Source organism: Narcine bancroftii, chromosome 5 (assembly GCF_036971445.1).
Source record: "Narcine bancroftii isolate sNarBan1 chromosome 5, sNarBan1.hap1, whole genome shotgun sequence".
NCBI classification, from domain to species: domain Eukaryota; kingdom Metazoa; phylum Chordata; class Chondrichthyes; order Torpediniformes; family Narcinidae; genus Narcine; species Narcine bancroftii.
In genome coordinates, this window is record NC_091473.1 from 61,822,492 (window position 1) to 61,838,317 (window position 15,826).

The 15,826-nt window shown below is 39.5% G+C and overlaps 1 protein-coding gene across 6 annotated transcripts in view; it reads left to right on the forward strand.

Annotated features, from left to right (window-relative positions):
• rabgap1l (RAB GTPase activating protein 1-like) overlaps positions 1 to 15,826 on the forward strand; it is a 458,975-nt gene that overhangs the window by 69,093 nt on the left and 374,056 nt on the right. For all 6 annotated transcript variants that reach the window (XM_069937564.1, XM_069937563.1, XM_069937559.1 and 3 more), the window contains 2 exons: positions 8,143 to 8,317; positions 10,596 to 10,753. In XM_069937564.1, the coding sequence (XP_069793665.1) occupies positions 8,143 to 8,317; positions 10,596 to 10,753 (333 nt within the window). The remainder of the gene's footprint in view (positions 1 to 8,142; positions 8,318 to 10,595; positions 10,754 to 15,826) is intronic.

Below are 15,826 nucleotides of genomic sequence, written 5' to 3' on the forward strand. Positions count from 1 at the left end.
TTGGATGAGAAATAATCTAGAACTCAAGAAAAAGATGCATATAGAAAAGAGAGAAATGTAAATGAAAAAGAAATGTAAACAAACTGTGCAAAGACAGCAAAAATAAATATTCAGTAATAAATTTAGTGCAAGGTAGGAGTCCTTAAATGAGACTCTGATTGAGTCTATTGTTCAGGAGTCTGATGGTGTAGGGGTAGCAACAATTACAGAACCTGATGGTATGAGTGTTGTGGCACCTATTCCTCTTTCCTGATGTTGGAGAGCCACAGCATGAACAGAGCACGTCTTGGGTGATGTTGATCTTTGATGATTGCTGCGGCTCTCCAACAACAGTGTTCCATGTAGATTTTTTCGATGGTGGGGAGAGTTTTGCCTGAAATGTACTGGACTGTGTCCACTCCCTTTTGCTCGAAAGTATTAGTGCTCCCTACCAGTCTATGATGCAGCCAGTCAGAACACTTTCCATTACATATCTGTAGAAGTTTGCCAAGGCTTCCAATATCATACTCCTGAGGAAGTAGAATGATAAATGTGCTTTCTTCACGATGGCATTAGTATGTTGGATCCAAGAAAGATCCTCTGAGATAATGGCTCCCAGATATTTCCCTTCGCCTTCGCCACCTCTGATCCCTCAGTGATCACTGGATTGTACATGTCTAGTTTTCCCTTCCTAAAGTCTACAATCATCTCCTTGATTTTGGTGACATTGAGTGAGAGATAGTTGTTAGTACACCATTCAGCCAAGTTTTTGATCTCTCTCCTGTGCACTGTCTTAACACCCCTTTTTTATACAACCCACTGCTGTTGGCAAATTTGTAAATGGTGTAGTTGTCGTACTGAGCCACGCAATCATAGGTTTAAAGTGAAATAGAGCAGGGGGATAAGTATGATGTGTCGATCCTCCTGGCAATGGATGAGGCCAAGGACAGAGATGGAGTATTGAACTTCAAATTATTCCCCTTTTGCATGTTTCAAATCCATTCCATCAGTATTCCTGCTCCCCTGGAGGGGTGGCATGTGGTGGGGAGAGGGGGATGGAGTGGGACCTGTGACAGATTACAGGGGAGATTGCGATGAAATAGTAGTAGAGATGATGGTGCAATAGATGACGATGGAACAGGACACGGTGAACCCAGAACAGAAAGTGGGAAAGACTGAATTGTTCTCAGATGTTGCCCAGAATGATGCACTGTCCCCATTTAAAAGTTGAGATGTTGTTCCTCCTTTACATATCAAGTCTCATGGAGGGTTATGAGCTGTGAGAGAGGGAAGGGGGAGATTGCTGAGAAGTAGGTTTACATACAGTAGGTCACCACAACATTGTGGACTAAAGGGCCTGCGCTATGCTCTGTTCTACATTCATTGAAACTTTTGACATAACACTGATAGCTCTTTAATTAAAAAAAAAATCCACTTCCAATTGTTAGTTTGAGTGAAAAGCTCAAAATCCAATAGAAAAGCCTTTCTGTGCAAAGGTTTCCTCTGTTAAAGTTAATGAGTTTATTGTCATGTAATTGTACAATGTACATATGCACTGAAATTCTAACTTGCTGCAACTGAACAGTAATTTGTCAAAAAAAGCTACAATAGTAAACTTAAATTAATTAAAAAGAGACAATAAATGCACACTAAAATTAAGTCACAAAATTCTGGTCACTAAACCAGTGTTTGTGAATTGAAAGCCCCACTGGATCTCCTTTGCTAGCATACAGCAAACCACCCCCTCCCCCAAGTACCTCAGCATGTCATGGGCCACTCCCGCCAAGGAGTTGGGACTGTCCCAGGGACTCTCAGGTCTGCTTACAGACCTACGTGTTGGACAGCTGACATGCAGAACTGAAACTAACTTTAAATTACTTCAAACTATAAAAGGCTCCTCATCCTTGCCCCTGTTTAGATGCTTCTGTGCCCTAAGGAAGTCTTACACTACAGCAGTGTGGAACCATGAGGCTCTAAACTAACCCGTGACACCAGTCATGTGATGAGGATTGGAGAAACATGTGAATGGATGAATCAAAGGAAGCAAGTTTGGAAAACACCTGTTCCTGGTTGTAGTTAGTGTTAAACAAGAAAATCGCAGATGGTGGTGTCAAATGCTAGAGAAACTCAGCAGGTCACGCAGAATCCGTAGGAAGTGTAACAAAAGCTTTATCAGAAATAAGAAAGAACAGACAGGTGCCTGAATTAAAGGTGGGGGGGAGGGGAAGGAAGGAGAGGAGGAAGGATGGAGAAGGGAGAGGAGAAAAAGCTGACTGTTAAGAAGTAATAGGTGGATACATGTGGAAGGGGAGAAGAGAGAAAAGCTGAGAAGAGATAGGTGGAGAGGGCAGAGGCTCTAAATGATGAGCTCACTGATAGGAGAAGGAAGGAGAGTTGAGCTGGTGGGAAGGAGAAAGAGGGATAGAGAAAGAGAGAAACTATGGGGAAGGAGTTAACAGAAATTGGAGATCGATGTCAATGCTGCTTAGTTGGAGACTGCTTATTCCTGATTAAGGGCCTAGGGCCAAAACATTGGTTTCCCCTCACTTGCTACAGATGCTGAGTTTCTCCAGCATATTTGTGTATTGCTTGGCTGTAATTAATTCTCTTAATTGATTACAGAAATACTGTGTTTCCCTGTATCTCTTCCCCCTATCACCAATTCCCAGTAGTCTCTCCCTCCCACCTTCTGTCTAATACCCTATCACCTCTGGGGCTCTGCCCCAGCTTCTTTCTCCCTTTATATACACAAAATCATCCCCTTTTTATTTAGTCTTGATTTGAAATGCTGACTTCTCCCCTTGGATGCTATCTGACCCGCTGAGTTCCTTCAGCAATCCTTTGCTAAAGAACTATCTGCTGTTACCTCACTGTTTTATCATATTCATGGGCTATCTCCACCCTGTTTCACAGCTTCTTGTAACTCAAGAAGAATGTAAAACAAATAGAAGAATTAGCTCCTCACAGATGCCCTGTCATTTAATGAGGACACAATTGATTTTTTTTCCTCTGTTCTCTGGCATGACCTCATATTTGTTGGCTTTTTTTTGGAGGTTCCTTGTTTGTTTATTCAGTTATAATACAAAAAAATAGGCTTCTGCGGTTTACGGTATGGAACATGATTTACATGCATAGTTCTTTCTCTAGACATTGAGCCACTTTGGGACCTCAGTCGGACCACCCAGTGCTGGGGAACTGTTAGGTTAAAAACAGGAGGGGCCTGGGAGAGATCCCAGTCTGGACAGTTTTTAGAGTAGCATTATATCAAAATACTGTTGGTGGATACAACCAACCACGATGACTGCAAAATCCATTGGTGGGGTGTGGAGAGAGAAAAATATACTGGAAAGCTTTTAGCTCCCTTCAAATAACAGGTCTACTTGAATGGGAAAACAGGCTTGATTTGGCCTTTGCTCAGAGGGAGATATTTACTCTTGTTAGTTGTGTACATCTCAAAAGAGCCCTCCCTAGTGTTAGCCGAGATTGCTGTGTTGTGTATGAGAACAAGCAACTGCCATCATTGACCAGTCACTAAACGTGTAAGAACAAATAATGTGATTTACCTTGGAAGGTGAATGGCCACTTTTGGGAAAAGTAAAAGTTCCTCATACTGCTTTGGTGCTTAGCCAAATGTGTAGTGTGACTAGTACAATTCTTGGAATCGCACAGGAGTGTTGGCAAGCGATCTTTCTTTTTAACTTTTGAGCAATTAAAAGATAAATATAATATACAAAATAATACAACTTTTATATATTATCAACTAAAATAATTTTTAAGAAAGAAATTAGGAACAAATTTGAGACTCCCAGAACAAAGTCAGTTTGAATATATAATAACATCAATTTATTATCATGAAATTTATTACTAATACGTATATAAAATTACAAGAAACTAAAAGGATAAAAGATTTATATAAATTAAAATTAAGAAGGGGAAAAATTTAAATATACAAATCCAAAAGGAAATATGGTCAAAATTGTGACAAGAGTGTGTTACAAATACAACTAATGCTAGCTATCAAATGGTTCATTATACTCACAAAAATTGAATGGACTTGATTCTACTTATTCGGATAACTGTCTTTGATGTACCAAAGAAATAGGGACCTTTTTACATTCGGTATGGTCCTGTGAGAAAGTGGAACAATTCTGGAAAGATTTGAGTGTATTGTTAGGACAAATTATGAAGATAAAGATACAAAAAGATACAAGAATACTTTTACTTGGGAATATATATGAAGAAGATATAAAATTGAAATTGGATAAATATCAAGAAGAATTTTTATTTTTAGCCGTAATAACAGTAAAGAAATGTATAGCAGTAATGTGGAAAACTGAGAATTTGGTAAAAAATAGACAGATGGCAGATTGAAATGCAAAATTGCATACTTTTAGAAAAAATTACTTCTAGTTTAAGGAATTGAATTGAAAACTTTTATAAAATTTGGGAACCATATATGGATTTTATGAATAAAAGTCCATCTATATTCTCCACCTTGCCCACCCATGTCAGTCAGTAATTATAAAAAATAGTCAAAGAATATGTTAGTAATATAAATGTAGAAGTAGGTGTTCTTTCTTTTTTCTTTTGGGGAGAAAATAAAAAATTTATTGTATCATTCTATATTAATGAATTTATACTTTGTATTGATACAAATGATAACATTTTCAAAAAAAAGGAGTATTGGCGAAAAAGTGCTGAATTAGAACTGATATTCTTTGCAGAGAATATCCGCTCTGTTCCTCTCTTGCATCTTGAAAGTGGTGTGTGGATCAACTTCTTTGGATCTGTCTGATGTTTGAACATAGAACATAACCCATCAGCCCATGATGTTATGCTGACCTATATAAAGCTGCTCAAAAAACTAAGCCTTCCCTACCTCAGCCCGTTATTTTTCTTCCATCCATATGCTTGTCAAAAAGTCTTTTTAAATGTCCCCATTGTACGAGCCTCCACCACCACCTGGCAATGCATCCCCAGCATGCAAAATACACAATAACCTTGCCTCTGACATCTCCCCTAAACTTTACTCCCCTCACTTTGTACAGATGTCCTTTTGTGTTTGCTACTCTTCCTCTGAGAAATAGGTGCTGACTCTTCACCCTATCTATGCCTCTCATAATCTTGTAAACTACTATTAAGTCACCTCTTATCCTTTACTCCAAAGAGAAAAAGCCCTAGCTCTGCAAAACTTGCCCCATAAGGCACGTTCTCCAATCCAGGCAACATCCTGGTAAATGACCTCTGCACACTTTCCATAGCTTCCACATTCTTCTGGTAATATCTTGCAATTCCTCTTTCTTAACCTCAACATATTCTATTTCTGACCTCACCCTTACCAAGGTTCCTCTCTCTGGTGAGCACTGAAGCAAAGTATTCATTATGGAGCTCACCTACCTCCCCTGCCTCCAGGCACTTTTGTTTCCTTTGTCCTGAAGCGGTCCTAATTTAACTCTTGTCATCCTTCTGTTTTTCATGTACGCATTGAACATCTTGGGGTTTTCCTTCATCCTACTTGACAAGCCTTCTCGTGCCTCTTTCTAGATTTCCTAATTCCTTTCTTAAGTTACTTCCTGACTACCATGTAACTTTCATGATCCCTTTCTGTCTTTTGCTTCCTAAATCTTATGTATGCTTCCTTCTTCCTCATAACAAGCTGCCTGACCTGTTGTCAACCACAGTTCCCTTATCCAACGATCTTATCCCTGTTTCATGGGAAGTCATGGATGAACAATGAAATCCGGAAGCTGCTGAGAGCCAAATCATAGACATTTAAGTCCGGAGATTCCCATCACAGCAGAAGGAGCAGGTATGACCTGAGAAAGCCATCTCCAGGGGGAAGTGGACTTTCTGGATGAAAATGGAAACCACAAAGGGATACCCCATAGTTATGAAAGGGCCCAAATGACATAACCTGTGACAAAACAAAATTTGGTGTTGTAGAATACGACAAATCTTCACTCCCTGATGAACTCAATGCCTCCAAGCCCCATTTGATCTCAAGAACAAGAAAGAACCACCTCTACACACTCCCATGTCCTCATACCATCCTCTCCTGTCTGTATTCAAGGATGATGTGCGAGCTGCCTTCAGAAGAGTGAATCCGAAGAAAGTGTCCTATCCGGATGGAATACCCAGCCAAGTATTAAAAATCTGTGCTGACCACCTTACCAATGTATTCACTCTGGAAGGGAGTGGTACCCACTTGTTTCAAACAGTTAATCAAACTAGTGCCCAAGAAGAGTTTTGAAAGGCTGGTCTTGAAGCATATCAGCTCCTGTCTGCATGGCGACATGGATACATTCCAATTTGTCTACCGTAGCAACAGGTCTATGGTAGATATCATCTAACTGGCTCTACACAAAGCCTTGGAACACCTGGACAGCAAAGATGCATTCATCAAGATGATCTTTATCAACTACAGTTTGGCATTTAACACCATCATCCCCTCAAAACTCTTCAGCAAACTCCAAGACCTGGGACTCAACACACTCCACTGAGTAATTGGATCCTTGATTTCCTCACCTACAGACCACAATCAGTGAGGATTGGTCAGAGCATCTCCTCCACAATCACCATCAGTACTGGAGCATCACGGGCTGCGTTCTTAGCCCCCTGCTCTACTATCTTTACACCTATGACTGTGTGGCTCAGTACGACAACAACACCATCAACAAATTTGCTGATGATACCACAGTAGTGGGTTGTAGAAAGAGGGGTGATGAGTCCGATACAGGATGTAGATTGAAAGGTCAGCTGAGTAGTGCACCAACAACAACTTCACCCTCAATGTCACTAAAACTAAGGAGCTGATTGTTGACCTTAGGAAGGGAAAACCAGATATGTACGATCCACTGATCGTTGAAGAATCTGAGGAATCTAAGTTTTTGGAGGACCTTTCCTGGACCTAACACACTAATGGCATCATGAAAAAAGCACGACAGTGCCTCTAGTTCCTCTGGAGTTTGTGGAGGTTTGGTATGACATCGGAAACTCCTGGAATATTTCTACAAATATGTGGTGGAAAATGTGCTGACCGGCTGCATCACAGTCTAGTTTAAGGGCACCAATGCCCCTAAGCGTAAAGCTCTGCAAAACGTAGTGGACCTAGCCCAAGACATCACAGGCAAAATCTTCCCCACCATTGAGAACATCTGTGCGGAACACTGCTGTCAGAGAGCTGCAGCCATCATTATGGATCCACACCACCCAGAATGTGCTCTGTTCTCACTGCTACCATCAGGAAAAAGGTATAGGTACCACAAGACTCACACCACCAGGTTCAGGAACAGCTGCTACCCCTCCAGCATCAGACTCTTCAACAAAAAATTCAATCAGAGACTCATTTAAGAACTTTTGCACTTTATTGTTTGCTTTTTTTTCTTCTCTGTATTGCACAGTTGTTTATAATTCTTTAATCGTTTACATGTGTACAGTTTTTTTTTGCACTACCAATATGTGATAATTCTGTCAGGAAAAAGGATCTCAGGGTTGTATGTGATATATATATATACACTTTGACAATAAATCTGAAATCAGAACCTGATGCAAGCGAGCAAGCATACTCCAAATTTCTGATGTGCTGTTCCCCAAGAACATCTGTTGAGAGCAGACCATTCAAGCTTCTCCAGGCCCAGTATCTTCCTGCACAACTAATGTCCCTTATCCTTGATATCATTCTTCTGCACACTGTCTTACAGCTTAAAGCGCTTCTCTTGAAATGTGATATCTAAGTGAACCTAGTCACAGGCTACAGCCCCATCTGTGGTTCAAATCTTGGCCCCTTTACTCAGCAAAACCAAGAATCCTGTAGTCTGCTTTTCTTCTTAAATTGCCTCATCTGCTGTTTGAAATGGAATTGGGTATTAAAAGACAAAAATATGTTGAGGGGATGTGAAGAGTGGGAAGAATTCGAACCCTTACTGGATCGAACTTTCAACGAACAGATATAAATATGATGGTATTTGGCTGCTCTGCTTGAAGAAGTTAATTGATCAATGTGGTGTTTGGTTAACTTAGAACTGCACTAAACTTTGCAGCTCGCAGTAAATAATTTTTTCCCTGTAAACAGAAGTCACTTAAGCTCAATTTATTCCTGGAATAAGGTATCTTAATGGGCCACTGCATTTCATCTAACTTCTGGGTTCCTCCCTCCCACTTCAGGATAATAGACCAGGCTATGACTACAGAGATAGCTGCATTTCCCATATATACTGTACTGTTCTGCGCCCGAGACGTTGATGGAACTTCAGAGAGTAATTGCTTTGCATTTACTGAAAGTTACTGCAGTACAGATGAGTTCCAGCTTCACATGTTCTGTTGCGAGATCAAAGAAGCCGTAAGTACAGCATTTTAACTGTTTGCTAAAATTATTTTAATGTTCAAAGTAATTATGTGGATGCAGAATCAAAAGCAGAAATAAGATGTGAGATTTTTCCTTCACTTAGCAGATTTGGTTGTGCACAAGTATTTTGACCAATTAAATAATGGCAGTCATGACTTTATTACACCTTGTCAGACCTCAAACATACTACATGCTGAGTTCCTCTTTAAAAACACTTCATGATTCTGAGTATAACTATGAAAGAGATTTATGAGTAAATTGATTAGAAACAATTAACAGTTCATTTGGAGTAATGTACAGAAGTCAGCTGTTAGTGTTGAAATGTCAGAATCATTGGGTTAACATTGCATTAACTCACTCATGGGCAGTCACAAGGATAGCAGTAGAGTTTGATTCTGAAGTTGGATACATCACATCCTGACTTGGTTATGCAGAAAGACTGAAGAACAAGAAATGCTAGAAATATATCCGTGAAGAGGCTATTAGTGATAATTTAGGGACAGAGACTTTCATCAAAGTGGCATTTGCTTTTGGCTGTTATTGGTTCTTGTCCCCTCTCACTCTCGAGCAAAAGAGAAAATGGTTTCATTCAAACTTAAAGACTTGGACGACTGCAGATGCTGGAATCTGAAGCAAAATACCCATTTCCTGGAGGAACTCAGTATCAATGGGAAAAAAAGAATGGTCGATGTTTTGGGTCAGAACTCTTCATTAAAACTGAAAATGCAGAGAATGCGGATGAAGTGATGACAGGATGGGAATAGATGGACAGGCTGCCTGTAGGAGATTGGTGAACCAGGGAGAGGTGAAAGATGACAAACAGATGGGGAGGTAAAGAGTTCACCTGACTCTTTATCCCTCCTCTTGTCTCCCTCTCCTGTATATGGAAAAGGGAACACAAATAGGCCACCCCATCCATCTTCCATTTTCCTTTCCCATTCTGCCCCCTCCAGCCCTCCCTATTCTTCAAGTTTTATCCCTTTCCTACTCCTGGTTCCATCCACTTTCCACCCATGTTTCACTGACTGGGTCTGCTCCTATCTGCCCATTTCTATCAACGATTCCCATCATCACTTGCCTTGCTCACCAGATTTGAGCACTGTAGCGAGTGTTCCTGCCTTCACCCTCTATCCCATAGTTTATAGTTAGTGTAGTACGAGGAAGTTCAAGAGCCTGATAGCCATTGTTCTTTGTAACAGTTAGCGTAGTGGTTAGAGCAATGCTATAACAGCTACAGTGACCCAGATTCCAATCTGATGCTGTCTGTAAAGAGTTTTTATGTTCTCCCTGTATCTGCATGGGTTTCTTCCAGGTGCTCCAGTTTCCTCCAATCCTTCAAAAATGTAGGGGGTTTGTAGGTTAATTGGTGTAATTGGGGGGGCTCAGGCTTGTTGGCTGTAACCATGCTATATGCCCAAAAATAAGAACCTAGAGGTGCTGGCCTTCAAACTTCTGCACCTTCTGCCTGAAAGTAGCAGTGAGAAGAGGTTGTGACCATGGTAATGGGGGTCCTTTATGATGTCGGCTCCCTTCTTGAGACAGTGCCTCACATTGATGTATGCAATGGGTAGATCAGTGCCAGTGTTTACCACTTTTTGCATTCATTTGAGTGTCTTTAAAAATGTATGGAGAGACAGGCTAAAACAAAAATGTGCTCTCACTCCTGTGCTGTTGATAGTTCCTTGCTGGATGCAATTAGTATTCCCTTACCTGTTATGTTGATTAGCTTTGGCAGTAAGTACCAGAAGCCCATTTCCTAAATGGGTTTTTTGTCCACTCATGCTTCAGCTCATTTAGATATAGGTCAGTGTCATCAGGTTGAGGTGACATGACTGTCTCCTTGATCTGATGACTTGCAGTTAATGTTTCTATCAATCTAGCTTGACTATACACCTGTGTTGTTGCAGAATGCAGCATCTCTCACTGGAGTAGTCCCCTTACCCAATGAGCAGTTAGTTCTATGTCCTTTCATTCTGGAACCTTTAAAAGCAAAAAATGTCAACACTATTTGTCTCAGTTCATTCAACTATTACATACTTGAGGTTATCTAAGCCAATTCTGTTCATCCACCGCAATAATTGAACCCTTTATGCTCAGAGTTGTGAAACTGCTTAACATCATGCTATCTCCACAGCTCTCCTTCCTGTCCTTTGCGATACTGCATCCAGGACAGAGAGCAGATCACCAGGGAGGGTCTCAGCAGAGCTTTGTAAATGTGGGAGTTGAGAAAAACCATGTCTGTCAACCTGCAGCTCTCTCCTTGTGTCTCCAGGTCAGTCGAATTCTTTACAGCTTTTCCACTGCTTTCCGACGATCTTCCAAGCAGGCAGCAGAAGTGAAAGACATGGGTGATGCAAGCCCGGAGAGTGACAGCTACAACTTCACAGTTTCGCTCGAAGTTAAGGAGGATGATGGGAAAGGCAATTTCAGGTGAATTGATGTTGTGTTGAGATGCTAGACTGTTGCGGCTTTGAAGTCATTATCCAAGCTTCACTAACTGCAGCATCTGATGAAAGGTCATGAACCCATCTCTCTTTTCCACAGCTGGAATCTGACCTGAGTATTTACAGCATTCTGATGTACTTAATTATATTGGTTGAGGGATAAATATGGACCATAACACTTGTATGAAAATTTTTGCTCTTCTGCAAAATTACCTTTTAAACTCTTGATGAAGGGTTCCAGCATGAAATGTTGACCAATCTTTGTTTCCCACAGATGGTGGTCAACCTGATGAGTTTCTCTGGCATATTATGTTTGGTTTATCTCAGGTTCACCACTTGAGATGATCAATGTTTTGATTGTCTCTTCCAAAAGATAGCATTCTTGACAGTTCAACGCTCCCTTTGCAAAACTGATAGAACCTGAGTAGATTTGATGGGATGAAGGTGTGCCTGCAAGAAAAATGTTGCAAGTAAATCACAGAAATCTTGAGTCATATCATTATAACCTAAATTAATGGATTTGTGAGGTCCCAACTCCTGTATTGCAACATTTCTGTCATTCCATACTATGCTGTTTCAGTATGTCTTCAGGAATTGCTAAGGTAATGTAACAAATCTGATGGAAAGTTTGGCAGAGTGGTGGTAGACAGTATTTAGTTCAGACAAATATGAGAGAACGCACTTTGGGAAATCAAATTCTAGTAAGACATACAGAGTAAATGGTAGGGACTTTGTGTGCTTTGATGTACAAGGGGAGTCCACGGGTCCCTGAAAGTAGCAACACATGTTGATGGAGTGAAGAAGCCATTTGGTATGCTTGCCTTCATAGATTGAAGCTTGGGTGCAAGAGTTGGGATGTCATAGTGTAGTTGTACAAAACATTGGTTAGATCACACTTGGGATATTGTGTACTGTTCTGGTTGCCATACTACAGGTGGATTTGATAGAGAAAATGTAGAAGACATTCACCAGGATGTTGCCTGGAATTGAGCGCATTACTCAGAGGTTAGGTAAACTGGATTTATTCTCACTAGAACATAGGAGACTGAGGGGTGACATTTTAGAGGACCACAGATAAGTTGGATAGTCTTTTTCCCGGATAGGGGTGTCTAGAACGCAAGGACAAAGTGATAGGTTTTTTCACACAGAGGAAATAGTGTTCATCTGAAACAAGCTGCCAGAGGATGTGGTGGAGGCAGACTCAGTCACAGTAATATAAAAGTCATTTGGATAGGAAGGGTGGAGAGGGATATGGATTCAATGCAGGCAAATGGGATTAGCATAGATAGGCATCACAGTTGTTTCTCCAATTCTGAGGCCCAGTTCAGTTGAATATAGACCACATTGCTGTGTTTTAAAATTTTTTTTAATACTTTCTAAATTTTTCACACTGTGAACCATATCAACCAAAATATGTACAAACGTTTCTCATTAAATATACCTTAGAGTTAAATATCCCTTTTTCCCCCTCTTCCCACCCCCCTCCAAAACCCATAAATATTCAACATATACAATACAATAAAACCATAAAACAATATCTTCACACAAAGGAAAATAAACAAGAAAAATGTGTCATCTATTTTTATACACTGAATCAAGTCGTTTTGACGTCTTATCATTTTAGCGGATGGAGGTCGGAGGCAAGCCTTCTCTGTTATGTTCCATGTATGGTTCCCAAATTTGTTCAAACAATGTGACTTTATTTTTTAAATTATATGTTATTTTTTCCAATGGAATACATTTATTTCCATGTACCATTGCTGTATTCTCAGGCTCTCTTCCATTTTCCAAGTTGACATTATACATTTTTTTGCTACTGCTAAGGCTATCATAATGAATCTTTTACGCACATTATCCAATTTGAGGCCTAATTCTTTACTTCTTATGTTACTTAAAAGAAAGATCTCTGGATTTTATGGAATGTTATTTTTTGTGATTTTATTTAATATCCGATTTAGTTCTTCCCAAAACGTATTCACTTTCGTACACGCCCAAATTGCACGTACTGTTGTTCCCATTTCCTTCTTACAGCAAAAACATTATCTGACAATGTTGGATCCCATTCTTTTAATTTTTGAGGAGTGATATATAACCTGTGTAACCAATTATACTGTATCATGCGTAACCTTGTGTTTATTGTATTCTTTGTAGTTCCAGAACATAACTTTTCCCATGCTTCATTTTTTATCTTTATGTTTAAATCCTTTTCCCACTTTTGTTTAGGTTCATTTTCCTTATCTTGCAGCTTTATGTACATGTTGGTTATAAATCTTTTAATTATCATTGTGTCTGTAATCACATATTCAAAGCTGCTTCCTTCTGGTAATCTCAATCTGTTTCCCAATTTATCATTTAAATGAGCTTTCAGTTGGTGATATGCAAACATTGTACCATGAACCATGAGTTATTCCATATTTGTACTTCAATTGTTCAAATGTTAATAAATTATTTCCCATAAAACAATTTTCTATTCTTTTGATTCCTTCCCCCATTCTCTAAAGGAAAGGTTGTCTATTGTAAAAGGGATTAGTGGATTTTGCGTCAATAGTAATTATGGTATTTGATCATTCGTTTTTTTTCCTTTCTAAGTGGATCTTCTTCTATGTATTAAGTAAATGATGCAATACTGGTGAGCTTTTATATTGCACCAACTTTTCATCCCATTTATAAAGTATATGTTCCCAGTACCTTCTCCCCTATTTTATCTAGTTCTAAGTCCAGTTTGGTTTTTCCCTTGTCTGGTAAAAATCTGATAAATACCTTAATTGTGCGGCTCTATAATAATTTCTAAAGTTTGGTAACTGCAAACCACTTTGGTTATACCTCTCTGTTAATTTATCTAACACTACCTTCAGTTTCCTCCCTTTCCACAAGAATTTCTTTATTGTTCTGTTTAGTTCATTAAAGAATTTCTCTGTTAAGGGAATTTTTTTCTTTGGCTTGGCTTCGCGGACGAAGATTTATGGAGGGGGTAAAAGTCCACGTCAGCTGCAGGCTCGTTTGTGGATGACAAGTCCGATGCGGGACAGGCAGACACGGTTGCAGCGGCTGCAGGGGAAAATTGGTTGGTTGGGGTTGGGTGTTGGGTTTTTCCTCCTTTGCCTTTTGTCAGTGAGGTGGGCTCTGTGGTCTTCTTCAAAGGAGGTTGCTGCCCGCCAAACTGTGAGGCGCCAAGATGCACGGTTTGAGGCGATATCAGCCCACTGGCGGTGGTCAATGTGGCAGGCACCAAGAGATTTCTTTAGGCAGTCCTTGTACCTCTTCTTTGGTGCACCTCTGTGTTGGTGGCCAGTGGAGAGCTCGCCATATAACACGATCTTGGGAAGGCGATGGTCCTCCATTCTGGAGACGTGACCCACCCAGCGCAGCTGGATCTTCAGCAGCGTGGACTCGATGCTGTCGACCTCTGCCATCTCGAGTACTTCGACGTTAGGGATGAAAGCGCTCCAATGGATGTTGAGGATGGAGCGGAGACAACGCTGGTGGAAGCGTTCTAGGAGCCGTAGGTAACGATTGAAATAAGTATTGTATCCTTGGGAAGACATTCATTTTAATGCAGTTTACTCTCCCTATCAATGTTAGTGGTAATTCTTTCCAATGTTCTAAGTCTTCCTGCAATTTCTATATTAGTGGCTGATAATTTAGTTTGTACAAGTGGCTTAAGTTATTATCTAACCTGATACCTAGGTATCGGATTGCTTGTACTTGCCATTTAAATGGTGATTCTTTTTAAAATTCTGTATAATCCGCATTACTCATTGGCATTGCTCCACTTTTCTTTGCGTTGAACTTGTACCCCAATATTTCTCCATATTCCTTCAATTTCTTATGTAATTCTTTTATTGATATCTCTGGTTGTTAGGTATACTTTTATGTCATCTGCAAATAAGCTGATTTTATACTCCTCCTCCTTTATTTTTATCCCTTTTATTTTTTTCTATTCTTATCAGTTCTACCAATGGTTCCATTGCTAAGGCAAACAATGGGGGGGAGATAATGGACATCCCTGTCTAGTTACCTACTTAATTTAAATTGGTTCGATACATACCCATTTACTGCTACCTTCGCCAACAGTCCATTATACAATGCTTTAATCCAATTAATATATTTTTCTGGTAGATTGAACTTCTGTAATACTTTAAATAAGTAGTCCCACTCTACTCTGTCAAAGGCTTTTTCTGCGTCTAACGCAACAGCCACTGTTGGTTTCTTATTTCCTTGAACTGCATGAATTAGATTAATAAGTTTACAGACATTATGCGCTGTTTGTCTTTTCTAAATAAATCCAGTTTGATCTTGTTTTACTATTTTTGGTACAGATTTGGCCAAACTGTTTGCTAATAATTTTGCTATTTTATAATCTGAATTAAGTAGAGATATTGGTCTATATGATGCTGGTGTTAATGGATCCTTCCCCATCTTTGATATTACTGTAATTATTGCTGTGTTACATGAATCTAGCAGGTTTTGTCTTTCTTCTATCTGGTTCATTACTTCCAGGAGAGGAGGAATTAATAACTCTTTAAATGTTTTATAGAATTCTATTGGGAATCCATCCTCTCCAGGCGTTTTATTGTTTGGCAGCTTTTTAAATATATCCTGTACTTCCTCTATTTCAAATGACTTTATCAGTTTGTTTTGTTCCTCTTCTTGCAATTTTGGCAATTCAATTTTAGCTAAAAACTCTTCTATTTTATCATCTTTCCCCTCGTTCTCAGTTTGGTCTAATTGTTCATAAAATTCCTTAAAGTTTTCATTAATCTCTGTTGGGTTATATATAATTTGTTTGTCCTTTTTCCTTGATGCCAATACAGTTCTTTTAGCTTGTTCTGTTTTAAGTTGCCAGGCTAATCATCAGGCTAATTTTATGTGTTTTTCTCCCACTTCGTGATACTTTTGCTTTGTTGTCATTATGTTCTTCTCCACCTTGTATGTTTGTAATGTTTCATATTTTTTTTTATCCGTCAATTTTCTCTTTTTCGTTATATTATCCCTTTTTACTAGTTCCTTTTCTGTATTTACTATCTCCCTTTCCAACTGCTCTATTTCCCGATTGGAA